General features: G+C 43.9%; 1 protein-coding gene across 4 annotated transcripts; it reads right to left on the reverse strand.

The window, feature by feature from the left end:
• Window positions 1-786: 786 nt before the first annotated feature.
• On the reverse strand, window positions 787-21,535 carry LOC311103756 (pyridoxal-dependent decarboxylase domain-containing protein 1-like). 4 transcript variants are annotated; one of them, XM_084145404.1, is made up of 24 exons: window positions 21,371-21,535; window positions 19,674-19,750; window positions 19,431-19,499; window positions 19,186-19,266; window positions 18,480-18,629; window positions 18,210-18,399; window positions 17,988-18,056; window positions 13,879-13,957; window positions 13,290-13,374; window positions 13,130-13,178; window positions 12,890-12,991; window positions 12,332-12,457; window positions 12,174-12,224; window positions 10,393-10,453; window positions 10,096-10,166; window positions 9,916-10,021; window positions 9,495-9,666; window positions 7,594-7,712; window positions 7,327-7,448; window positions 7,051-7,143; window positions 6,845-6,941; window positions 6,657-6,755; window positions 6,285-6,505; window positions 787-1,227 (listed from the first exon to the last, which is right to left on the reverse strand). In XM_084145404.1, exons 2-24 carry the CDS (start codon window positions 19,748-19,750, stop codon window positions 1,189-1,191), a joined length of 2,328 nt encoding a protein of 775 aa, XP_084001530.1. In that variant the 5' UTR covers window positions 21,371-21,535; the 3' UTR covers window positions 787-1,188. The 4 variants fall into 4 exon arrangements, with proteins under 4 accessions (XP_084001530.1, XP_084001529.1, XP_084001527.1 ...); XM_084145403.1 differs by lacking the exon at window positions 787-1,227 and adding an exon at window positions 5,064-5,951; XM_084145401.1 differs by lacking the exon at window positions 787-1,227 and having other exon boundaries at window positions 6,115-6,505.
• Window positions 21,536-27,504: the final 5,969 nt, after the last annotated feature.

Raw genomic sequence — 27,504 nt, forward strand, 5'->3', positions numbered from 1 at the left:
TCAGTCAATTGAAATAAATAAATTAAGCCCTAATCGATGGATTTCACATGACTGGGCAGGGGCCCACTGGCCCAGCCAATCAGAATAGGGTTTTCCCTACAAAAGGGCTTTATTACAGACAGCTCTGTTGGACATTCCTGCAGTCAGCATGCCACTCGCAGGCTCCCTCAAAACTTGAGACATCTGTTGCATTGTGCTGTGTTACAAAATTGCACATTTTAGAGTGGCCTTTTGTCCCCAGCATAAGGTGTACCTGTGTAATGATCATGCCGTTTAATCAGCTTCCTGATATGCCATACCTGTCAGGTGGATGGATTATCTTGCCAAAGGAGAAATGCCCACTAACAGGGATGTAAAGAAATTAGTGCTTATTTTCTTTTTAGAGATTAGCTTTTTGTGCGTATGGAACATTTTAGGGATTTTTTATTTCAGCTCATGAAACATGGGACTAACACTTTACATGTTGCGTTTATATTTTTGTTCAGTATAAAAGGACACTGCTGAGGTTCAGCTGAGGCCTTGGTGCGAAGTACTCATTTTGCCACTAGGGGGAGGCAATGTCTGAGAAAAAGGTTTGAGAATTGTATTTGGGTTATTTTATTCATTCCCCATTCTGATTCCATTGGTAATTTCTGACAGGGAGAAACACATCATCAAGCTGACATTGATACTAAATCAGGATTTCAATAAGGTTGACTGGAATTACTGATTAATTGGTAACTAACAATATGATTAACACCTTTTACCTGTAAATGCAAGTCCCTGCAAATGATTGGTTACACAAAACTGTTTTATATCATGTTTTAATAAAGGTGATTGGATTTTTCAATACATCCCTCTTTCCATCCCATTAAATTACATTTCAAACAGTGTTTTTCCAAAAATCTTTAAACAGGCATTGAACTTCAGTGAGACTAGTGCAGTACTTCAACCACCTATAGTGCATTCGGAAAGTATTCAGACTCCTTCCCTTTTTCTACATTTTGTTACAGCCTTATTCTAAAATGGCTTAAATAAATTCCCCCCCCCATCAATCTATACACAATACCCCATAATGACAAAGCGAAAACAAGTTTAGAAATATTGGCAAATTTACATAAAAAAAACCCAATGTATTTACATAATTATTCAGACCCTTTGCTAGAAGACTCGAAATTGAGCTCAGGTGCATCCTGTTGTTTCCATTGATCATCGTTGAGGTGTTTCTACAACTTGATTGGAGTCCACCTGTGGTAAATTCAATTGATTGGGAAAGGTTAGGAAATGATTAGGAAAGGTACACACCTGTCTATATAAGGTTCCACAGTTGACAGTGTATATCAGAGCAAAAACCAAGCCATGAGGTCGAAGGAATTGTCCGTAGCGCTCCGAGACAGGATTGTGTCGAGGCACAGATCTGGGGAAAACATTTCTACAGCATTGAAGTTCCCCACAGTGGCCTCAATCATTCTTAAAATGGAAGAAGTTTGGAACCAACAAGACTCTTCCTAGAGCTGGCCGTCCAGCCAAACTGAACAATCGGGGGAGAAGGGCCTTGGTCAGGGAGGTGACCAAGAACCTGATGGTCACTCTGACAGAGCTCCAGAGTTCCTCTGTGGAGATGGCAGAACCTTCCAGAAGGACAACCAACTCTGCAGTACTCCACCAATCAGGCCTTTATGTTAGACTGACCAGACGGAAGCCATTCCTCAGTAAAAGGCACATGACAGCCCGCTTGGAGTTCGCCAAAAGGCATCTAAAGGACTCTCAGACCATGAAAAACAAGATTCTCTGGTCTGATGAAACCAAGATTTAACTCTTTGGCCTGAATGCCAAGCGTCACGTCTGGAGGAAACTTGACACTATCCCTACGGTGAAGCATGGTGGTAGCATCATGCTGTGGGGGTGTTTTTCAGCGGCAGGGACTTGGAGACTAGTCAGGATCAAGGGAAAGATGAACGGAGTAAAGTACAGAGAGAGATCCTTGATGAAAACATGCTCCAGAGCTCTCAGGACCTCCGACTGGGGCGAAGGGTCACCTTCCAACAGGACAACGACCCTAAGCACATAGAAAGACAACGCAGGAGTGGCTTCGGGACAAGTCTCTGAATGTCCTTGAGTGGCCCAGCCAGAGCCCGGACTTGAACATCTCTGGAGAGACCTGAAAATAGTTGTGCAGTGATGCTCCCCATCCAACCTGACAAAGCTTAAGAGGATCTGCAGAGAACAATGGGAGAAACTCCCCAAATACAGGTGTGCCAAGCTTGTAGCGTCATACCCAAGAAGACTCGAGGCTGTAATCACTGCCAAAGGTGCTTCAACAAAGTACTGAAAGGGTCTGAATACTTATGTACTTTTTATTTTTATAACAAATTTGCTAAAATTTATAAAAACCTGTTTTTGCTTTGTCATAATGGGTTATTGTGTGTAGATTGAGGAAAAAAAACATTCAGCATAAGGCTGTAAGGTAACAAAATGTGGAAAAAGTCAAGGGGTCTGAATACTTTCCGAATGCACTGTATGTCCTTAAAACATTGTTAAAGCATTCATCTATTAAATATTTTCACTTCAGAAAACTAAATTAATGGTGTATCAAAAATAACGCTCCCAGTTCAACAACATTAAATATCAGTTATTTTCTCCTTTGCTATGAGTGGATTATTGCACCAGAATTGCTGATTAGGAGCAGAATCAAAAGTAACATGTACGTAACCTGTTTAAAGAATATGATAACAGAATGTCCTCGAAGGAGATGGACCTTACGACATAAAACAGATCTACAACAGATGGAAATTATATCAGAGTACAGTGAACCAACATCTTTATAGTATCAAATTCAGAAGAGAATTACAGTTGTATTTTGAAGTTAAGTGCACATCCTAAATTAAGAAAAACAAAATTAAAACGTAAAAGTATAAGCTCATTCTGTCTGCTTTGGATATAAAAAAAAAAATCAAAAAGGCAAAGTGCTGTACAGTGGATGCAAAAGCAGTTTTAAGCAAATTATTGATTTCATTTGAAAGTCATGATGCCAGTAGTCTCAGGACACCCTAGGGCATTAAAGTTCTCCCAAATTTGTATTACTACATAGCAGAAACATGATTGGTCAATGAGAATGTAACACCTATCATTTCCATAATTACAACTGTGTACAAAACATTTCTTAAACCATCTTAGAGCTGTAGGTCGATAATAGTTACAGTTGAAGTCGGAAGTTTACATACACTTAGGTTGGAGTCATTATAACTCGTTTTTCAACCACCACTAATTTCTTGTTAACGAACTATAGTTTTGGCAAGTCGGTTAGGACATCTACTTTGTGCATGACACAAGTAATTTTTCCAACAATTGTTTTCAGACAGATTATTTCACTTATAATTCACTGTATCACAATTCCAGTGGGGCAGAAGTTGACTGTGCCTTTAAACAGCTTGGAAAATTCCAGAAAATGATGTCATGGCTTGAAAAGCTTCTGATAGGCTAATTGACATAATTTAAGTCAATTGGAGTTGTACCTGTGGATGTATTTCAAGGCCTACCTTCAAACTCAGTGCCTCTTTGCTTGACATCATGGGAAAATCAAAAGAAATCAGCCAAGACCTCAGAAAAAAAATAGTAGACCTCCACAAGTCTGGTTCATCCTTGGGAGGAATTTCCAAACGCCTGAAGGTACCACGTTCATCTGTACAAACAATAGTACGCAAGTATAAACACCATGGGACCACGCAACAGTCATACCGCTCAGGATGGAGACGCGTTCTGTCTCCTAGAGATGAACGTACTTTGGTGCAAAAAGTGCAAATCAATCCCAGAACAACAGCAAAGGACCTTGTGAAGATTCTGGAATGAGTCCTATATCGACATAACCTGAAAGGCCGCTCAGCAAGGAAGAAGCCACTGCTCCAAAACCGCCATAAAAAAGCCAGACTACGGTTTGCAACTGCACATGGGGACAAAGATCGTACTTTTTGGAGAAATGTCCTCTGGTCTGATGAAACAAAAATAGAACTGTTTGGCCATAATGACCATCGTTATGTTTGGAGGAAAAAGGTGGTTGCTTGCAAGCCGAAGAACACCATCCCAACCGTGAAGCACAGGGATGGCAGCATCATGCTGTGGGGGTGCTTTGTTGCAGGACGGACTGGTGCACTTCACAAAATAGATGGCATCATGAGGAAGGAAAATTAGGTGGATATATTGAAGCAACATCTCAAGACATCAGTCAGGAAGTTAAAGCTTGGTCGCAAATGGGTCTTCCAAATGGACAATGACCCCAAGCATGCTTCCAAAGTTGTGGCAAAATAGCTTAAGGACAACAAAGTCAAGGTATTGGAGTGGCCATCACAAAGTCTTGACCTCAATCCTATAGAAAATGTGTGGGCAGAACTGAAAAAGCGTGTGCGAGCAAGGAGGCCTACAAACCTGACTCAGTTAAACCAGCTCTGTCAGGAGGAATGGGCCAAAATTCACCCAACCTATTGTGGGAAGCTTGTGGAAGGCTACCCGAAACGTTTGACCCAAGTTAAACAATTTAAAGGCAATGCTACCAAATACTAATTGAGTGTATGTAAACTTCTGACCCACTGGGAATGTGATGAAAGAAATAAAAGCTGAAATAAATCATTATCTCTACTATTATTCTGACATTTCACATTCTTAAAATAAAGTGTGGATCCTAACTGACCTAAGACAGGGAATTTTTACAGGGAATTGTGAAAAACATAGTTTAAATGTATTTGGCTATGGTGTATGTAAACTTCCGACTTCAACTGTAACATCTCCCTTCTGAAGACAATGGTATGGAAGGAACATACATTTTCTCTAAGCTCTTTGTCAAGGATCGTTGTATGTGAAATCAAATAGAGATTGTAATGGAAGCAGGACGGAAATATCGTTGTGTCATTTCAAGTCAGGAATCATAATTCTTCATCAAAGTAGTTATTGCGACAAATTATAGATTTTGTTCTTATTTTGAGAATAAAAATACAAAATAAATGAATTTTGGTTTTGATTAAATTAAGACATACTATGTGCAACATTAAATAAGGTAGTGACAAATGGAATACAACTTCTTTTTTTTCTTTAACAACCCTGCATTGAAACCAAATCCTTTAACCTGCAAATATGCTATCTTCATTCTAGGTATTATAATAACTACTAGGCTACTGCATGTCTGTCTCACAGGAAACATCAACATACAGTATAGCCACTATAAGTATTTCCTCAGAATGCATGTTAAGCAAGACTTTGCTTATGGACGTAAGGAAACGTTAGCCCCATTGGTAATATTATTAAAAACATACATTTATATTGTAAAAAAAAAAAAAAAAAAAACATTGTACACCAATCAGACCCAAGTATGTGCAAATGTTAACAGGAGGGTGTTTGACAAACCGTGGAGGGTCTATCGGGGTAGTGCACATATACTGTGGGAGTGTTTAAAGATCAGAAGCAGGTGGATGCGTGTATTCTTTCTTGTTCAAGTCATATCACAGTATGCTTAAATTGTTCTACTACATTTCCCTCTATACAGAGCTGGTTTTACTGATCATCATGGTGATTGAGTGGATAGAAATAGAAGGTGTGTATACAATCTAAAATGGTTTCATTTCCAGTGTTAGTCACACGTTACTTGGCTTGCATATAAGCTGCTTTACCTCCGGGCCATGACGAGACCGACTGAAGTAGAGTGGAGGCCATGAACCAGGAAGTCCTCAGACAACCCTTCACCTTTGACTCCCAGCGCCAGGTGTAGTTCCTGCTTGACCAGAGTTCTTAGGTCCTATAGGGTGTCTGAATTCTACTCCTACATAATTATTTATTAACCCATTGAGAGATCGAGTCCTCAGACAGTCAGACACAATCTCTGGACTGCTGTGGAAACAACCCTAGAGACTAAGGCTGGATTCCATTCTGAAATCCTGGTTCCTTCCCTCAGTCCTTGACCTCTCCCTCTCACAGTCATCATGGGACTGGAAAGAAAGAATAAAGAAGAGAAAATGACAATAGCACTCCCTACCCTTCTGGTAGTCTAAGTGAACCCTTTGCTATCTAATTATCTTTCATCCCAGTCTCCAGTCCCTTCAGATCTACAAGGAGACAGTTGTCAAGAAAAGAGGCAAGGGAGAATTATTTGAGAATAGAATGAATCCCTGCTCTACAACACCTGCTGGACTGGCCTGGAACCTGCCCTGGGGGCTGTCCTATCTGCCTGTCTCCTCCACTGGTGCCTCCCCAGTTGCCTCCTGGCCCTCAGGCTGTCTCTCCTCCTCTTCCATACTCTGTTCCCCTTCCGGTGTACCCACCTCGCTCTCCTCCTGCGTGGGCTCGGGTTCAACTGGCACCTGGGAGGTCTCTGGGCTCTCAGGGGCCCCGGAAACCACCTCGTCTGGGACAGGGGAAGGTGGGGTGGGTGTGGAGGGTTGTGGGACCCCCTCCCTGGAGAGATCCTCAGCATGGCCCACGGAGCTGGTCTCACTGTGGGAGTCAGAGCCCCCCGCACCCTCGCGCCGGAACAGCCTCTGTCCTGCAAGTGGAGGAGGAAAAGGAGGAATCAGAGAGAATAGTAGTCTAAGATTTCCAGTATTTTCAATAAATAAAATATTCCCCTTGATTTTAAAGCGAATGACTGCGAAAGAACAAGAATATCCCATTCTATAGATTCTGTGAGGCCATACCTGGTAGTCTCTTGGCAGAGGAGGTGGGGGTTTCTGGCGATGCCAGCCCACCTGTCTGGACCTTCATGGAGTAGGTGGGCTCTGTGGTGTCCAGGGAACCTATGGGAAACACACAGTCACTTATACCATCGGAATGCAGACATACAGGAGCAACCTAGGAGCAGGCACAGACACACACAGTTGTGTACCTGCAGCCAGGTTAAAGGTCCTGCCCTTCACAGTGCTCTGGAACGGAGAGAACCAGTTCAACACGGAGCCGACCAGAGGAATCTGTCTCAACACACCCTGAGAGAGAGAGAGAGAGAGAGAGAGAGAGAGAGAGATGGGGCAAAACAATAAATACAAATCAGTCCATAAAATGTGCATGTATACAAAAACGTGCACACGCACACACCTCCTCCATGAGTTTCTCCTGGTTGTCTTTCTGGAGCTGTAGCTCTGCCTCCTGGATGCCTTTCCTCACCACCTCCGTCATGTTCTCTAATAGCTAGTGACAAGATGGGACAGAAGAAAATAATCATTTACAACTGAATCAATGCAATGGGATTGTAGTTTTACATAGATATTTGATTGCATTTTATAATCAAAAATCAATATAATCCAGAAGTACCAGCCACGTTAGAGGCATTGACAGACTGTAGGTAAACAGAGTAGAAGGAGATTGCGTTACCCTGCCGTTCTCCTCTATGTCCCTCCCCAGGGCGGCTATCGTATCCACTAGCTCTGGCACGTCTAGGTCCTCCATTGCCATGCCAATAAATATGCAGTCCTTCTCGGGTCCGAACTCCGGGCCTGAAGGAGGGAGAGAGGTTAAGAGGTAAAGCAGGCTGAATCAGAACCAGGTCTGAATCATTCCTTGGTTTGAGGGGAAGATTGAAACCTTGAGGTCCAGATGTGATAAAAGGAGCTCTGTGCTGTGGACAGGCACAGTACTGACCAGTGGAGAAGATGAGGTCTGCGTCCAGATCCCCTAGTTTCACCAGCAGCTCACCGTTGATCTTCTCCACCTCCAGCTGTCTCTTACTGTCCTTCATCTCCCCAATCCTCGGCTCATACCTGAGTGGACACAATCATTTTGTGGACAAGTCACATTGCTTTACATAAAACATTTTGGTTGCAGTTGCACATTATTTTACTCTAAAGAAATTACCAGGTAATTTACTATGAAATGGCATGGTAAAATGGTAATTACAGTGAGGGAAAAAAGTATTTGATCCCCTGCCGATTTTGTACGTTCGCCCACTGACAAAGAAATGATCAGTCTATAATTTTAAATGGTAGGTTTATTTGAACAGTGAGAGACAGAATAACAACAAAAAAATCCAGAAAAACGCATGTCAAAAATGTTATAAATTAATTTGCATTTTAATGAGGGAAATAAGTATTTGACCCCCTCTCAATCAGAAAGATTTCTGGCTCCCAGGTGTCTTTTATACAGGTAACGAGCTGAGATTAGGAGCACACTCTTAAAGGGAGTGCTCCTAATCTCAGCTTGTTACCTGTATAAAAGACACCTGTCCACAGAAGCAATCAATAAATCAATTCCAAACACTCCACCATGGCCAAGACCAAAGAGCTCTCCAAGGATGTCAGGGACAAGATTGTAGACCTACACAAGGCTGGAATGGGCTACAAGACCATCGCCAAGCAGCTTGGTGAGAAGGTGACAACAGTTGGTGCGATTATTTGCAAATGGAAGAAACACAAAATAACTGTCAATCTCCCTCGGCCTGGGGCTCCATGCAAGATCTCACCTCATGGAGTTGCAATGATCATGAGAACGGTGAGGAATCAGCCCAGAACTACACGGGAGGATCTTGTCAATGATCTCAAGGCAGCTGGGACCATAGTCACCAAGAAAACTATTGGTAACACACTACGCCGTGATGGACTGAAATCCTGCAGCGCCCGCAAGGTCCCCCTGCTCAAGAAAGCACATATACAGGCCTGTCTGAAGTTTGCTAATGAACATCTGAATGATTCAGAGGAGAACTGGGTGAAAGTGTTGTGGTCAGATGAGACCAAAATTTAGCTCTTTGGCATCAACTCAACTCGCCGTGTTTGGAGGAGGAGGAGGAATGCTGCCTATGACCCCAAGAACACCATCCCCACCGTCAAACATGGAGGTGGAAACATTATGCTTTGGGGGGGGTTTTCTGCTAAGGGGACAGGACAACTTCACCGCATCAAAGGGACGATGGACGGGGCTATGTACCGTCAAATCTTGGGTGAGAACCTCCTTCCCTCAGCCAGGGCATTGAAAATAGGTCGTGGATGGGTATTCCAGCATGACAATGACCCAAAACACACGGCCAAGGCAACAAAGGAGTGGCTCAAGAAGAAGCACATTAAGGTCCTGGAGTGGCCTAGCCAGTCTCCAGACCTTAATCCCATAGAAAATCTGTGGAGGGAGCTGAAGGTTCGAGTTGCCAAACGTCAGCCTCGAAACCTTAATGACTTGGAGAAAATCTGCAAAGAGGAGTGGGACAAAATCCCTCCTGAGATGTGTGCAAACATGGTGGCCAACTACAAGAAACATCTGACCTCTGTGGTTTTGCCACCAAGTACTAATTCATGTTTTGCAGAGGGGTCAAATACTTATTTCCCTCATTAAAATGCAAATCAATTTATAACATTTTTGACATGCGTTTTTCTGGATTTTTTTGTTGTTATTCTGTCTCTCACTGTTCAAATAAACCTACCATTCAAATTATAGACTGATCATGTCTTTGTCAGTGGGCAAACGTACAAAATCAGCAGGGGATCAAATACTTTTCTCTCTCACTGTACATAGCTATTAATAATACTAATACTGAATAAATAACAGTGTATTCCTACCTGACGGCTCCCAGGCCGGGCCAGCTGAGGTCCTCTATGTAACTGAGGGCAGAGTGGCGGTACACCTCCTCTCTGAAGTCCAGTCTGAGACGCAGCGTACAGTTCAGCACAGGAACCAGCTCAGTCAACCGCTCCACCAGGAGATCCACGTCACACCGCTGGGTCCCCAGGGCTGGGAGGGAACAGGTCAGAGGTCAGGGATCAGAGGTCAACAGTTACAAGGTCAACATAAGGAGAGTTGTGCCTGACTAACATCCACTGTGGTGGGTGGATTGACTGACGATGATCAGGTGTTCTTCATTAACTGTACAGGTGAGTGTGTGTAATACAAATGATGGTGTGTCTAACAGGTGAGTGTGTGTCTTTCTTTATGATGCGTGTGTCCCACAGGTGAGTATGAGTGTGTGTGTGTGTGTGTTACCTGCGGCGGTCAAAAGAGGGGTGAAGCGGACACAGGTGCCCTCGTCCTCCAACTCCACTATGTCTACCCCGCTGGCAGGCACAAGCTGTGCCAACCGCTCACACAGCTACAGGCAGACAAAATCAATCAACCAATCGATCTTTATTGTCTCACCCATTACAAATGTATACAAATGCTCACCCATCTGTTGAGGGTATCTAGCACTTCTCTCTCTCCAGCAAAGTAGCCCTCCACAGAACCACCACTGGATTCTGAGTCGCGGGGAAGAGGGGGAGAGCATAGCATTACGACCTATTACATATAACTTGCCAAATTCAAATATATAGTACATTTACATGATACTCATTTGAATGCATTAAATACATCATTTGAATGCACAAATTGCAACTCAAGTAAGTTGGATATAGCTGAATAAGATTTCCTGCTTAGTTGTGGGGAAAATGTGTAGGAACAGGAAGAGTAGTGTTAACCACTCACCTGCACTGGTCTCCTGGGAGAACCTGAACACTACTACTGGAGAGTTCAGCTCATCCTCCACCTGCAGCACAGGAAAGGTGAGACAGACACACAGGTGAGGTTCCACACATCCAGGGTCATAAACCTTGACCTTTAAAACTATCATTAACATGCAAACAGGTGAACTATGTGAGAATGGTCCTGAGAAGCTGTGTGATGTGATGCTATGGAGATGCCTGGGTTTGTGACACACATCCTCTGTTTGAGCAGTCAAACTGGTCTGCATGGGGATTGTTAAATAGTTAAAATGTTTGTGCGTAAATGTCAATGCCTATGACTTCCATTCACAATGGACATTTCTGTGTTTTCCATGGATGTTATGTATATGACTCTTAACCATACAACCGACGACAAATCCACAACTCACCATTATATTGTATGTACTGTGTATACTTTGTACATAAACCATTGGGTCGGGCAAATTTGAGTTTTGGAGAAAATCTCAGCACAGGAAAGACACTACTCTTTCCTTCTGGTAATTTCTCTCCATCTCTAACAATTCACAGTAAGGGTATGTACTACCCAGTTACCCATAGCAGGATTGATTGGTTGAAGTGACATGTTGGATTGTTACTTTTGTACCTTAACAGGGTAGTTATGTAAACACAGTGAGGTCCATCTTTGATGACGCCTGGGTCAAAGTTCAACTTTAGTCATCAGGATTCTGTGAAGAAGAGGTGGTGGGGGGACAGGACATTCCCTGATGTGCTTAAAACATGCCTGTAGTGGTGATTGGACAGGAACCAGGAAGTGGACTGATGGCGGTTTTAGCCAATGGGTGCTCTCAATTTGAGCGGTGTCTCAAATACAGTGCCTCTCAGGGCATTCAGGTGGACAAACATGGTCAGGTACAGAGTGAAACAGAGCAAGAAGGAGAGAAGGAGGAGGAGAGGAAGGGTGAGCAGGCAGGGGGAAGAGGGTTGGTCCCACCTACAATAGACAGAATGAGAGAGCCCAGCAAGTCCCGTAGAGAGCCCCCCGAGATCGGCGGGATCCGAGAGAGAGACACCACACCCTGTAACCAAGGCAACCCAACAGCTCACTATCTACAGTATACACACACTTACTACACACAAACAGCACACGACACTCACTATGACAAAAAGGTACTCAAAGCCACCATCAACCCAACACGGTAACCAGACCCACACACTCTGCTTGTTCACCGGATCAGCTTCAGCAGTTACTGCACTGCACCGTTCCAATGATCTCTATATCATCTACATGTGTCAATCTTATTCACACTGTTTCAGATTATCTAAAGATCAGTATCTGCTCAGTGCTGATGCCTGTGAACAAGGTATTTGTTTAGTGACAGTATGATGGCGGTCACTGTTAGCGAGGCTCAGTACTGTTTCTTTACCATAGTCAAAGCATCGAAGAGAGAGATCTCAGAGTCAAGCTCATCCTGATGATGGCATAAAACACAGACGTCAGACGCCCTCATCTTCATAGCTGTGTGTTATGTGTTTGAGATGAGTGTGGGTGTGATCTTATCTCATTGTTTTCTTAAGTTATCGTATCTTAAAACTCAAACAAAAGCACATATGGGGGGCCTTCGTCCTTTGACCCACCTATGTGTAATGGCTTTATAGTGCCTTTGTTTACACCCATAGTGCATTATTAAATTATGCAATTAACAGCTTATGGCTGCTTAGAACAGCCTCAATGCTTTACAATGCATTACATATACATTAATAGTAGTAGATAGTTAATAGTTGAACAACAAGTTGTGGACCTACTGAAGTCTTTATGGAAGCCAGAGTCTTCAGTTTCTCAAGAAGCTGTTGGCTCTACAGACAAAAAGAGATACGACACGGGTCAGTTTGTTAGCAGTAAGGTGATAGAAATTAACATAGATCGCTAACCCACATGCTTATTACTAACCTAAAGTACTTACAAGCTCTGCAGCGTGTCTGATCTTCTCCACTATCCCATCATGGCCCAGGTACTGCAGGGAGAGCCAGAGAGGCAGGGCACGCAGCTTCTCTACTGGCTGACTGGAAGTCAACCCGGCTGCCAGAGACTGAGACAGGGGAGAGAACTCAAATGGATAGGTGAAACCAAGGATTCCACCACATACTGTAGCTTTCACCAATCCAGTCATATCAGATCTGTAATAACTCCAAGGGAGGCAGGAAGGAAGGATGCATGTATGTTTAAAGTACTAAACAGAGACCAGATAGGACCTACAGCTAGAGTTGAAAGAGGACACCAAAGAAGAGAGCCCAGAAAGGAGAAAGAGGACACCAAAGAAGAGAGCCCAGGAAGGAGAAAGAGGATACCAAAGAAGAGAGCCCAGAAAGGAGAAAGAGGACACCAAAGAAAAGAGCCCAGGAAGGAGAAAGAGGACACCAAAGAAGAGAGCCCAGGAAGGAGAAAGAGGATACCAAAGAAAAGAGCCCAGGAAGGAGAAAGAGGATACCAAAGAAGAGAGCCCAGGAAGGAGAAAGCGTACCAGGGCTGGGTCCTCATGTCTGTAGAGGGTGACAGCAGGAACAGCAGGCAGGCCCAGCCACGGACCCAGGGTCAGGGTCATACTGTCACTCCTGGTGGCCGCCTGGGGACGGAGGAGGGGGCAAAGACACATACTGTAGTAGACATATTACATTACATTACAATACAATACAGGCATCTTACAGTGCATTCATTTCAAGTTCGGAGGGTCACAGAATGGGAGAGCATATCCTATACGTACCGTCACGGGGGACGAGACCTGCCCCAGAGCCAGGGTGGCCAAGTTGACACTGAGAGAGACAGAAAAGACAAAGTAGTTATAAAGCATTTACAAACCCCTCCAATATGGTTGGTTAAAGACATATTACAATTTTACAAGTATGTGTAATGTTGTTACCCACCCTTCTATGTGGAGCCACATGCCATACTGTTCACACAGCTCCTTTAGACGGCCCAGCTTGTCTGTGTGGCCCGCCCCAGGGGTGCCTGGGAAGACAAGGCAGTGAGTACGCTCTGAGTCACTCTGCAGTACGTCTTGGTCAATACGTCAGTGATAGAGGGACTGACATGTTCATTTAACCTTTAGTTGACCAGGTAAGTCATACAATAACATCCTGGTTGGTCAAGGGTTAAACATTGTTTCACTTTAGAGTGTAATACTATGTGTCACCATGCAAAGTTTTGCAATAAGCATGGAGTTATGATTATTTTCAGATTATAAGCACTCACGAGTTGAAGTGTTGGATTGCATGTTAAAATAGTTTTGGGCCAGCCAGGCTTTATTCATTCAGTCTGCTTTTGAATGTTGAGAAGTAATAGGCCTTGAAATAAACCTGTGCATCAGATTGTTTATGTCCTTATTTTGTCTCTCTAAAACTAGATTGCACACTGTCCTTGGAGAAAATAAAACACTTTTAAAAGAGAAGATGTGTGCCCTTAGCTACTAATTTGATTATCATTGTATTAATGGTGATAGAATTCCCCACTGACCGGCGTTGGCTACCAACAGCAATGGAAGCTTCCCAGTCTCCACGTCCTCTTTGATCAGCTTGTCTAGCAAGGCAACGTCCTGCAACAGGAAAACACCAAGGGAGACAGATCATATTATGTTTTCCATTTAAAATCAGGGTAGTATGATAGGTAGTACGCATACAGGCACCCCAGTATGACCTAAATCAAATCACATTTTATTTGCCACATGTGCCAAATACAACAGGTTATTAGAGTGAAATGCTTACTTACAAGCCCTTAACCAACAATGCATCTTTTAAAATAAAATTTAAATAAATAAATAAAAGCAAATAACTAAAGAGCAGCAGTAGTCGAGTCGAGGTAATTGAGGTAATATGTACATGTGGGTAGAGTTAAAGTGACTATGCATAAATAATAAACAGACTAGCAGCAGCGTAAAAGAGGTGGGTGGGGGTGGGGGGGCAGTGCAAATAGTCCGGGTAGCAAAGATTAGCTGTTCAGGAGTCTTATGGCTTGGGGGTAGAAGCTGTTGAGAAGCCTTTTGGACCTAGACTTGTCGCTCCGGTACCACTTGCCGCGCGGTAGCAGAGAAAACAGTCTATGACTAGGGTGGCTGGAGTCTTTGACAATTTTGAGGGCCTTCCTCTGACACCGCCTGGTATAGAGGTCCTGGATGGCAGGAAGCTTGGCCCCAGTGATGTACTGGGCCGTACACACTACCCTCTGTAGTGCCTTGCGGTCAGAGGCCGAGCAGTTGCCATACCTGGCGGTGATGCAACCAGTCAGGATGCTCTCGATGATGCAGCTGTAGAACTTTTTGAGGATCTGAGGACCCATGCCAAATCTTTTCAGTCTCCTGAGGGGGAATAGGCTTTGTCGTGCCCTCTTCACGACTGTCTTGGTGTGTTTGGACCATGATAGTTTGTTGGAACTTGAAGCTCTCAACCTGTTCCACTACAGCCCCGTCAATGAGAATGGGGGCGTGCTCAGTCCTCTTTTTTGTCCTGTAGTCCACAATCATCTCCTTTGTCTTGATCACGTTGAGGGAGAGGTTGTTATCCTGGCACCACACGGCCAGGTCTCGGCCCTCCTCCCTATAGGCTGTCTCATCGTTGTCGGTGATCAGGCCTACCACTGTTGTGTCGTCAGCAAACTTAATTATGGTGTTGGAGTCGTGCCTGGCCATGCAGTCATGGGTGAACAGGGAGTACAGGAGGGGACTGAGCATGCACCCCTGAGGGGCCCCCGTGTTGAGGATCAGCGTGGCAGATGTGTTGTTACCTACCCTTAACACCTGGGGGCAGCCCGTCAGGAAGTCCAGGATCCAGTTGCAGATGGAGGTGTTTAGTCCCAGGATCCTTAGCTTAGTGATGAGCTTTGAGGGCACTATGGTGTTGAACACTGAGCTGTAGTCAATGAACAGCATTCTCACATAGGTGTTCCTCTTGTCCAGGTGGGAAAATGCAGTGTGGAGTGTAATAGAGATTGCATCATCTGTGGATCTGTTGGGGCGGTATGCAAATTGGAGTGGGTCTACGGTTTCTGGGATAATGGTGTTGATGTGAGCCATGACCAGCCTTTCAAAGCACTTCATGGCTACAGACGTGAGTGCTACGGGTCGGTAGTCATTTAGGCAGGTTCTTAGTGTCCTTGGGCACAGGGACTATGGTGGTCTGCTTGAAACATGTTGGTAGTACAGACTCAGTCAGGGACATGTTGAAACTGTCAGTGAAGACACTTGCCAGTTGGTCAGCACATGCTCGGAGTACACGTCCTGGTAATCCGTCTGGCCCTGCGGCCTTGTGAATGTTGACCTGCTTAAAAAAGTCTTACTCACATCGGCTACGGAGAGTGTGATCACATAGTCACCGGAACAGCTGGTGCTCTCATGCATGCATCAGTGTTGCTTGCCTTGAAGCGAGCATAGAAGTGATTCAGCTCGTCTGTTAGGCTTGTGTCACTGGGCAGCTCGCGGCTGTGCTTCCTTTTGTAGTCTGTAATAGTTTTCAAGCCCTGCCACATCCGACGAGTGTCAGAGCCGGTGTAGTACGATTCAATCTTAGTCCGGTATTGACTCTTTGCCTGTTTGATGGTTCGTCGGAGGGCACAGCGGGATTTCTTATAAGCGTCCGGGTTAGAGTCCCGCTCCTTGAAAGCGGCAGCTCTACCCTTTAGCTCAGTGCGGATGTTGCCTGTAATCCATGGCTTCTGGTTGGGGTATGTACGTACGGTCACTGTGGGAACGATGTCATCAATGCACTTATTGATGAAGCCAGTGACTGATGTGGTGTACTCCTCAATGCTATCTGAAGAATCCCGGAACATATTCCAGTCTGTGCTAGCAAAACAGTCCTGTAGCTTAGCATCTGCATCATCTGACCACTTTTTTTATTAACCGAGTCACTGGTGTTTCCTGCTTTAATTTTTGCTTATAAGCAGGAATCAGGAGGATAGAATTATGGTCAGATTTGCCAAATGGAGGGCGAGGGAGAGCATTGTATGCGTCTTTGTGTGTGGAGTAAAGGTGGTCTAGAGTTTTTTTTCCCTCTGGTTGCACATTTAACATGCTGGTAGAAATTAGGTAGAACGGATTTAAGTTTCCCTGCATTAAAGTCCCCGGCCACTAGGAGCGCAGCCTCTGGATGAGCGTTTTCCTGTTTACTTATGGCCTTATACAGCTCATTGAGTGCAATCTTAATGCCAGCATCGGTTTGTGGTGGTAGATAGACAGCTACGAAAAATATAGATGAAAAGTATCTTGGTAAATAGTGTGGTCTACAGCTTATCATGAGATACTCTACCTCAGGCGAGAAAACCTTGAGACTTCCTTAGTATTAGATTTTGTGCACCAGCTGTTGTTTACAAATAAATACACTATATATACACAAAAGTATGTGGACAACCCTTCAAATTAGTGGATTTGGCTATTTCAGCCACACCCGTTGCTGACAGGTGTATAAAATCGAGCACACAGCCATGCAATCTCCATAGACAATCATTGGCAGTAGAATGGCCTTACTGAAGAGCTCAGTGACTTTCAACGTGGCACCATCATAGGATGCTACCTTTCCAACAAGTCAGTTCATCAAATTTCTGCCGCGCTAGAGCTACCCCGGTCAACTGTAAGTGCTGTTATTGTGAAGTGGAAAGGTCTAGGAGCAACAATGGCTCAGCCGTGATGTGGTAGACCACACAAGCTCACAAAACGGGACTGCAGAGTGCTGAAGCGCGTAGCACGTAAAAATAGTCTGTCCTCGGTTGCAACACTCACTACAGAGTTCCAAACTGCCTCTGGAAACAACGTCAGCACAATAATTATTTGTTGAGAGCTTCATCAAATGGGTTTCCATGGCCGAGCAGCCGCACACAAGCCTAAAATCACCATGCTCAATGCCAAGCGTCGGCTGGAGTGGTGTAAAGCTCGCCGCCATTGGACTCTGGAGCAGTGGAAACGCGTTCTCTGGAGTGATGAATCACGCTTCACCATCTGGCAGTCCGACGGATGAATCTGGGTTTGGCGGATGCTACCTGCCCCAATGCATAGTGCCAACTGTAAAGTTTGGTGGAGGAGGAATAATGGTCTGGGGCTGTTTTTCATTTTTCGGGCTAGGCCCCTTAGTTCCAGTGAAGGCAAATCTTAAAGCTATAGCATTCAATTACATTCTAGATGTTTCTGTGCTTCCAACTTTGTGGCAACAGTTTGGGGAAGGCCCTTTCCTGTTTCAGCATGACAATGCCCCCATGCACAAAGCGAGGTCCATACAGAAATGGTTTGTCAAGATCAGTGTGGAAGAACTTGACTGGCCTGCACAGAGCCCTGCCCTCAACCCCATCGACACCTTTGGGATGAATTGGAACTCCGACTACGAGCCAGGCCCAACATCAGTGGCCGACCTCACTAATGCTCTTGTGGCTGAATGGAAGCAAGTCCCCACAGCAATGTTTCAACATCTAGTGGAAAGCTTTCCCAGAAGAGTGGAGGCTGTTATAGCAGCAAAGGGGGAGGACCAACTCCATATTAATGCCCATGATTTTGGAATGAGATGTTCAACGAGCAGGAGTCCACATACTTTTGGTTATGTAGTGTATATTGTATGAGCCTATCTAAATGAGGCTGATCTTCCTACCATTTGGTGCTGGGATCCAAACATGGTGTTACAGGGGACGGTGCACAGGCTGGACAGAGGCAGACCCAGCTGAGGAAGAGAGGATTTCTGTTAAAGTCAATCTACATTGAATAACTTCTGAAATATCTGCTCTTACAACACCAAAATAACATCAGAAAGGTCTGTCTGTGTGTCTTCATGTAAGTACATGCAATGCGTTTCTATGCCTGCTTCTACTCCTACTTGGCTGCAGAGGTGCTGTCCCAGGCCAGGCCTGCAGGTGGTGCTCTGATAAATGACAGGCTGTCTGGAGTTGAGCACCATGTAGCCCTCTGTGGAGTAGTCCTCATAGCGGGCATTGATGACCAGGCGACACACCTTCAGCAGGCCCTCTCGGTCATCCTCATGGTAGTATGCTGAGCCACTCTCATACCTGGCAGGACATCAAAATCAAATGAGCAATGCACCAGGAACAAACACACACATGCACTCGACAGACAGACCCAGACACACCTGAAGAGTCTGCAGAGCCATAGTGTTGTGTCAGATGCGATGCGTGTGATCAGCTTCCTGAGTCTCTCCCTGTCCAGCACTGAGATGTAGGCTGCTAGGCTGTGTCCTAGCAACGCCATGTGACCCTGCTCCCCGACGTTCTGCATCCTGCTGGGGGACAAGACACACACAGGAAGTGAGGTCACAAAGATGTGATGTTGATAAACTGTATTACACTGATACGGATTGTAATGGGAATATTTAAGGTTAATAAAGTTCATATACAATGAAGAGTGATTAACACAATCCTTAGCATATTTATATGTTTTCATGTTCTGTTTGTGCAAGGTTCTGTTGATAGTGATTGACGCCAGACTGGAGGTACAAGGACACTGATTATTACTGTATTCTGTAGCAGCTGACAATGTCAATGCAATTTGTTTTGACTTCCTACAAGCCTTCTTGGGCTGGTTTTTACAGAACACTTGGTACTGTCTGATTAGAATATAAAGGGCCTGTCTCCAAGAGGCCAGACAGACATTTTCTCTGCCTCTGTTCTCCCTGTTGCAACTTGTAATATACCGGCTAGATTTTTTATTGATATTATCAACGACTTCTCTTCTTTTTGTTCACCTGGAAATTCCTATTACCCTGATTTTAAAAAATGATAAGATGGACTTCTAACTGACATATGCTCTCAGTAGTGGTGTTCTAATGTTAAACCTACCGATGGCTTGGCTTGTCTTCCTCCTCATCTTCATGCATGAGATTCTGGACCAGCTGGAGTATACTGGCCACATCCTGCCCACTGGAAGTTAGGAAGAAAACACACAATGTGTTGTTTGAGGGGACTCATTGGTTCTGTGAAATGCCATCCACATTTGTTTGTGTGAGAGAGAGAGGGAGGAAGAGAGACAGACAGAGAAAGACACTAGATCGAGAGTGAGTAACAGGGGTATCTGCTGTACTCACTCTCCCTGTAGGGGTCCGGGGATACTACTCCTGCTGAACTGGCGTCTATCTGCATCCGGTTCTGATGCCCTGGAGAGAAAGAAACGGCAAAACAAACAAGTCAGATAGTCATTCAGGTGTGTGCATTTGACTTGTGTAAACATGCATGCATACAGTATGTGCAATGGTATGTGCGTCATTAACAGCCAGTGTAATACTCGTCAATATATCTTTACGAACAAATACCAATTCATAAAAGCTTACTTTCGGCCATTCTCCAGGATCTTCATGGCCTCGTTGAGGTTCTTGCCCATTTCAGCAAGTGTGGGGTCGACCATCATCTAGGGTCAGAGGTCAGAGACTGAGGAAAAAGACACTAAACCAGCTGGACACCTCATTCCATCTCAGGGTTACAGACAGAGCCATAGGCTAGGTAAAAACACAGCTTATCCTTCAGTTCTCTTGCCCCCTAATGCCTTATATTTAACACTCTAATCCTCCCTTTACCCTCCTCTGTCATCTATTGGACTGCACATTGAGGCGGAGCAGAGGTAGAGTAGACAGAGGTCAATCTAATTGTTAACATTTGTCAAATATTGACATTGGCAAGACGTAACAGACTCTACCCTGGTCTAGCTCATGTTATTGCCAATTCCAGGCGACTGGAGAAGCAGTTGAAAGTAAATACAGTCTGACTATAACTTCTATTCATTACCAGTGGTGCCTCAATGCCCTCATTTCTGTCTGAAATGATAATGGTGTAGTTATGGATCCACCCGTTATGTGATAGAGTTGGATTACCTGTGTAATTTAATCAAACCGGATTTTCTGCTACTACAACATGCCACTCAATAGATTTATAATGCATGATCTGCCTAAATATTTGTCTTAAAGTAAATGTCAGTTAACCAATAAATAACATCCTTGATCATAATGACTCTCTCTGGCTGTCTCTTACCCCATTCATAGACGTTAACTGCTTTAGCGCCTACTGAAGTATATTCTGACAGGGGTAGTTTTGTTAAGAGCCCCGACGCTTGCTCTATAACACGCATCGCTTGCGGTACGGTTTTGGAAACATAAGGAACGTATCTTTCATATCAAAGAAAAATACTACACTTTTATAGGGTTATTGTTCCCACACAGTCATATCTCCAAGTTATATCACTTGTTTATGGAAGACAGACGGAAGACATAGGTGGCCACCTGTGCTAAATAGCCATCTAGCATGCTCCGAACAGCTGCGTGTAATCGTAACTGTGGAGAAAGTAGAGTTCACTTAGGCACACACATATTGTGGATCTGTGCAAAACTGCTAAAGTTAGTGTATATTTTTTATTTGAAAGATCATTTCTTGCTGATATGAAAGATAAGGGGAACATCAGCATGTTTCGAAAACCGGTTTGAAAGCGATGATTATTGTCTCTATGGTGCTTTCAAGACAACTGGGAACTCATGACGGCAGTGATCTTCAAATCGGAACTCTTGAATGATGCCCGATTTTCCGACTTGGAATTCCGAGTTGGATGACCGTTCAAAACGATTTTTCCCAGTCGGAGCTAGTTTTTCCCCCGCGTTCCCATGTCTTGATGGCGCTGAAGTCAGAGATGTCAGAGTTCCAAGTTGTTGTGAACGCGGCAACTGTGCTAGTCAGTCAACCAGCCGTGACCATCCATAACAAATTAGCAGCATCGTCATCACGATGATAAACTGTTTCATAAATGGAAGGTGGCAGCTTCATAATTGACGACATTAGGCCAAGAAAAAACAAGGACATGCTCTGGTTAAATGCCACATTGCATTGCGTTTATCAAGGAAATAAATCTAGTTCCGCGTAATTCTTAGCAATGACAGCAGATTTACCGCTGTTGGTGCTGCTAGCCTAACTAGCATTACTAGCCATAGTTTGCCTAGCGTTACCGCTTGGACCACACCAAGATTGACTGCTCGTCCGTGCTTACCTTGTGATGCGGTGGCTCCAGACAGTTGGAAAGCTTGAGAAAAGGATACGCCGTCTATCCCCTCTGTACGGGCGTGGGGATTATTATAATATTGACGGCTAAAGAGCTTCGTTATCCCGCTAACTCCTGTAAATGTTCACTTCCTGGACTGGCGCTCCGTATTCCACGCTGGCAGAGCTGACGTATCGCTACACGGCCAATGTGGTGCTGTGTGTATCTTGATTGGCTGATAGGTGCTTAGCTAACTAGCAGGCAGTGGAGTGGAGGGTTTTTGAATTGGGCCCCAGTAATACTTTGAAAAGCCTAATAATTAATTCCGCCATTCATTGAAGTAATGATCTATTTGGATGAAAGCAAGGCATCTAGTGCATAATGCACCTATCCATCATACAGATAAGTGATTATTTCAGTGAAGGGAGGATGCATCCATCAGAGGGAGAATCTCAAGTGCGTTTCTTTGATTCCTCACGTCCTCTCTCCGGTTTCCACTAGATAAAACAGCCACAAAGTAAAAATTGGCTCTATTTTACAATGTATCTTCTTAAAATCTGATTTTAAACCTAACCTTAACCGTAACCACACTGATAACCGTATGCTTAACCCTAACCTTAAATTAAGACCAAAAAGCTGATTTTTGTTTTTAATGAATTTTTACGATATAGCCAATTTTTACTTTGTGGCTGTGTTATCTAGTGGAAACCACTCCCAATTGGATTAGGTCAGAGAGGAGGGGACGTGAAGAATCAAGGAAATGCAAATGAGATTCTCCCAGAGTGTGCAGTACACGTTCTTATTATTATACCTCAGTGGGAGTACCCTAGAATAGATGATGATGACTAATAATAAATATGGATGTACACTCCCCTATGTAATTATTTGGACAGTGAAGCTAAAACTTTTAATTTGGCTCTATACCGCTGCATTATGGATTTGAGATAAAATGTTTTACATGAGGCGACAGTACAGAATGTCATTTTTTTTATTTTTTTTCATACATATCTGTTTTACCGTTTAGAAATGAAAGCACCGTGTATCAAGTTCCCCCATTTGAAGGTGCCAGAAGTACACTACATGACCAAAAGTATATGGACACCTGATCGTCGAACATCTCATTCAAAAATCATGGGCATTATTATGGAGTTGGTCCCCCCCTTTGCTGCTATAACAGCCTCCATTCTTCTGGGAAGGCTTTCCACTAGATGTTGGAACATTGCTGTGGGGACTTGCTTCTATTCAGCCACAAGAGCATTAGTGAGGTCGGGCACTGATGTTGGGCGATTAGGCCTGACTCGCAGTCGGCGTTCCAATTCATCCCAAAGGTGTTCGATGGGGTTGAGGTCAGGGCTCTGTGCAGGCCAGTCAAGTTCTTCCACACCGATCTTGACAAACCATTTCTGTATGGACCTCGCTTTGTGCATGGGGTCATTGTCATGCTGAAACAGGAAAGGGCCTTCCCCAAACTGTTGCCACAAAGTTGGAAGCACAGAATCGTTTAGAATGTTATTGTATGCTGTAGTGTTAACATTTCCCTTCACTGGAACTAAGGGGCCTAGCCCGAACCATGAAAAATAGCCCCAGACCATTATTCCCCGGGACCACACATACAGTGGGGCAAAAAAGTATTTAGTCAGCCACCAATTGTGCAAGTTCTCCCACTTAAAAAGATGAGAGAGGCCTGTAATTTTCATCATAGGTACACGTCAACTATGACAGACAAATTGAGAAAAAAAAATCCAGAAAATCCCATTGTAGGATTTTTAATGAATTTATTTGCAAATTATGGTGGAAAATAAGTATTTGGTCACCTACAAACAAGCAAGATTTCTGGCTCTCACAGACCTGTAACTTCTTCTTTAAGAGGCTCCTCTGTCCTCCACTCGTTACCTGTATTAATGGCACCTGTTTGAACTTGTTATCAGTATAAAAGACACCTGTCCACAACCTCAAACAGTCACACTCCAAACTTCACAATGGCCAAGACCAAAGAGCTGTCAAAGGACACCAAAAACAAAATTGTAGACCTGCACCAGGCTGGGAAGACTGAATCTGCAACAGGTAAGCAGCTTGGTTTGAAGAAATCAACTGTGGGAGCAATTATTAGGAAATGGAAGACATACAAGACCACTGATAATCTCCCTCGATCTGGGGCTCCATGCAAGATCTCACCCCGTGGGGTCAAAATGATCACAAGAACGGTGAGCAAAAATCCCAGAACCACACGGGGGGACCTAGTGAATGACCTGCTGAGAGCTGGGACCAAAGTAACAAAGCCAACCATCAGTAACACACTACGCCGCCAGGGACTCAAATCCTGCAGTGCGAGATGTGTCCCCCTGCTTAAGCCAGTACATGTCCAGGCCCGTCTGAAGTGCATTTGGATGATCCAGAAGAGGATTGGGAGAATGTCATATGGTCAGATGAAACCAAAATATAACTTTTTGGTAAAAACTCAACTCGTCATGTTTGGAGGACAAAGAATGCTGAGTTGCATCCAAAGAACACCATACCTACTGTGAAGCATGGGGTTGGAAACATCATGCTTTGGGGCTGTTTTTCTGCAAAGGGACCAGGATGACTGATCCGTGTAAAGGAAAGAATGAATGGGGCCATGTATCGTGAGATTTTGAGTGAAACCCTCCTTCCATCAGCAAGGGCATTGAAGATGAAACGTGGCTGGGTCTTTCAGCATGACAATGATCCCAAACACACCGCCCGGGCAACGAAGGAGTGGCTTCGTAAGAAGCATTTCAAGGTCCTGGAGTGGCCTAGCCAGTCTCCAGATCTCAACCCCATAGAAAATATTTGGAGGGAGTTGAAAGTCTGTGTTGCCCAGCGACAGCCCCAAAACATCACTGCTCTAGAGGAGATCTGCATGGAGGAATGGGCCAAAATACCAGCAACAGTGTGTGAAAACCTTGTGAAGACGTACAGAAAACGTTTGACCTGTGTCATTGCCAACAAAGGGTATATAACAAAGTATTGAGAAACTTTTGTTATTGACCAAATACTTATTTTCCACCATCATATGCCAATAAATTCATTAAAAATCCTACAATGTGATTTTCTGGATTTATTTTTCTAATTTTGTCTGTCATAGTTGACGTGTACCTATGATGAAAATTACAGGCCTCTCTCATCTTTTTAAGTGGGAGAACTTGCACAATTGGTGGCTGACTAAATACTTTTTTTCCCCACTGTACGTAAAAATGTATGCACACATGACTGTAAGTCGATTTGGATAAAAGCGTCTGCTAAATGGCATATTATATTATATTATATTATTCCTCCTCCACCAAACTTTACAGTTGGCACTATGCATTCAGGCAGGTAGCATTCTCCTGGCATCCGCCAAACCCAGATTCATCCGTTGGACTGCCAGATGGTGAAGCGTGATTCATCACTCCAGAGAACGCGTTTCCACTGCTCCAGAGTCCAATGGCGGCGAGCTTTACACCACTCCAGCCGACACTTGGCATTGCGCATGGAAACCTTAGGCTTGTGTGCAGTTGCTCGGCCATGGAAACCCATTTCATGAAGTTCCAGACGAACAGTTATTGTGCTGACGTTGCTTCCAGAGGCAGTTTGGAACTTGGTAGTGAGTGTTGCAACCGAGGACAGACGATTTTTATGCGCTACACGCTTCAGAACTCGCCGGTCCCGTTCTGTGAGCTTGTGTGGCCTACCACTTCACGGCTGAGCCGTTATTGCTCCTAGATGTTTCCACTTCACAATAACAGCACTTACAGTTGACCGGGGCAGCTCTAGCAGGGCAGAAATGTGACAAACTTACTTGTTGGAAAGGTGGCATCCTATGACGGTGCCACGTTGAAAGTCACTGACCTCTTCAGTAAGGCCATTCTACTGCCAGTGATTGTCTATGGAGATTGCACGGCTCTGTGCTCGATTTTATACACCTGTCAGCAACAGGTGTGGCTGAAAAAGCCAAATCAACTAATTTGATGGGGTGTCCACATACTTTTGTATATACAGGGCATTCGGAAAGTATTCAGACCCCTTCTGTTTTTCCACATTTGCTACGTTACAGCCTTATTCTAAAATGGATAAAATAAAATAAAATTCTCATCAATCTACACACAATAGCCCCTAATGACAAAGTGAAAACAGGTTTTTACAAATTTAGCACATTTATTATTATTTACAGAAGTATTCAGACCTTTTGCTATGAGACTCAATTGAGCTCAGGTGCATCCCATTTCCATTGATCATCATTGAGATGTTTCTACAACTTGATTGGAGTCCACCTGTGGTAAATTCAAGTGATTGGACATGATTTGGAAAACTACACACCTGTCTATATAAGTTCCCACAGTTGACAGTGCATGTCAGAGAAAAAACCAAGCCATGAGGTCGAAGGAATTGTCTGTAGAGCTCCGAGACAGGATTGTGTCGAGGCACAGATCTGAGGAAGGGTACCAAAAAATATATGCAGCATTGAAGGTCCCCAAAAACACAGTGGCCTCCATCATTCTTAAAATGGAAGAAGTTTGGAACCACCAAGACTCTTACTACAGCTTACCGCCCGGCCAAACTGAGCAATCGGGGGAGAAGGGCCTTGGTCAGGGAGGTGACCAAGAACCTGATGGTCACTCTGACAGAGTGTATAGTTCACGATTATCTGTAATCATGGCAGCATCCACATTAATTTAGAAGTGTTCAGAAACATATTCTGTTCTTATTTACAATAAAATTGACTCCTATATGACACTATACATTATTTACCATTCATTTCTATTGGGCACAACATAATCCGAAACACAACCAAAACAAATTACAAATGCATCTAACAAGTTGGTAGAGTCACAAGCTTGATGTAGTCATTGCGTCCTAGTAATATGGAACCAAATATTAAACTTGAGACTAAATTGAATACACTATGAGTGAATTTGTCCAAATACTTATGAACCCTTCAAATGGAGGGGACTAGATTGTATCCATTCACTAACTGTAAGTCGCTCTGGATAAGAGCGTCTGCTAAATGACTCAAATGTAAATGTAAACTAGATCCATAAAGTGCATTCATTTCTAAATAGTAAAACAGATATGTATGAAAATACCCTAAAATAAAAGGATATTTGATCTCCTGAGTGGCGCAGTGGTCTAAGGCATTGCATCGCAGTGCTAACTGTGCCACTAGAGATCCTGGTTCGACTCCAGGCTCTGTCGCCGCCGGCCGTGACCGGGAGACTCATGGGCGGCGCACAATTGGCCCAGGGTAGGGGAGGGAATGGCCGGCAGGGATGTAGCTCAGTTGATAGAGCATGGCGTTTGCAACGCCAGGGTTGTGGGTTCGATTCCCACGGGGGGCCAGTATAAAAAAAAAATATATATGTATTCACTAACTGTAAGTCGCTCTGGATAAGAGCGTCTGCTAAATGACTAAAAATGTAAATGTAAAATGTAAATCTCTAATCCAAAATGTAGAGTATAGAGCTAAATTTAAACATTTTAGCTTCACTGTCCAAATAAATATCTAGGGGAGTATTCATTTCCCTTGGCATTTTTCCTATTTTGTTACATTACAACCTGTAATTTAAATAGATTTTTATTTGGATTTCATGTAATTGACATACACAAAATAGTAAAAATTGGTGAAGTGAAATGAAAAAAAATAACTTAAATAAAAAAAATTACGGAAAAGTGGTGCGTGCATATGTATTCACCCCCTTTGCTATAAAGCCCCTAAATAAGATCTGGTGCAACCAATTACCTTCAGAAGTCACATAATTAGTTAGATTGCACACAGGTGGACTTTATTTAAGTGTCACATGATCTCAGTATATATACACCTGTTCTGAAAGGCTCCAGAGTCTGCAACACCACTAAGCAAGGGGCACCACCAAGCAAGCAGCACCATGAAGACCAAGGAGCTCTCCAAACAGGTCAGGGACAAAGTTGTGGAAAAGTACAGATCAGGGTTGGGTTATAACAAAAATATCCGAAACTTTGAACATTCCACAGAGCACCATTAAATCCATTATTAAAAAATTGAAAGAATATGGCACCACAACAAACCTGCCAAGAGAGAGCCGCCCACCAAAACTCACGGACCAGGCAAGGAGGGCATTAATCAGAGAGGCAACAAAGAGACCAAAGATAACCCTGAAGGAGCTGTA

Source organism: Coregonus lavaretus (assembly GCF_964263955.1).
Source record: "Coregonus lavaretus genome assembly, chromosome: 2".
Classification (NCBI taxonomy): Eukaryota; Metazoa; Chordata; class Actinopteri; order Salmoniformes; family Salmonidae; genus Coregonus; species Coregonus lavaretus.

Excerpts from the sequence above, each read along its gene's own strand:
- LOC311103756 (XM_084145401.1), bottom strand. The coding sequence starts at position 19,750 with ATGATGGTCGACCCCACACTTGCTGAAATGGGCAAGAACCTCAACGAG. Across the intron at positions 10,454-12,173 it reads TGGCTTCCATAAAGACTTCA|GTGGAGGATGAGCTGAACTC; the intron begins GTAGGTCCACAA and ends CCTGTGCTGCAG. Across the intron at positions 7,144-7,326 it reads ACATAGAGGAGAACGGCAGG|CTATTAGAGAACATGACGGA; the intron begins GTAACGCAATCT and ends TCTTGTCACTAG.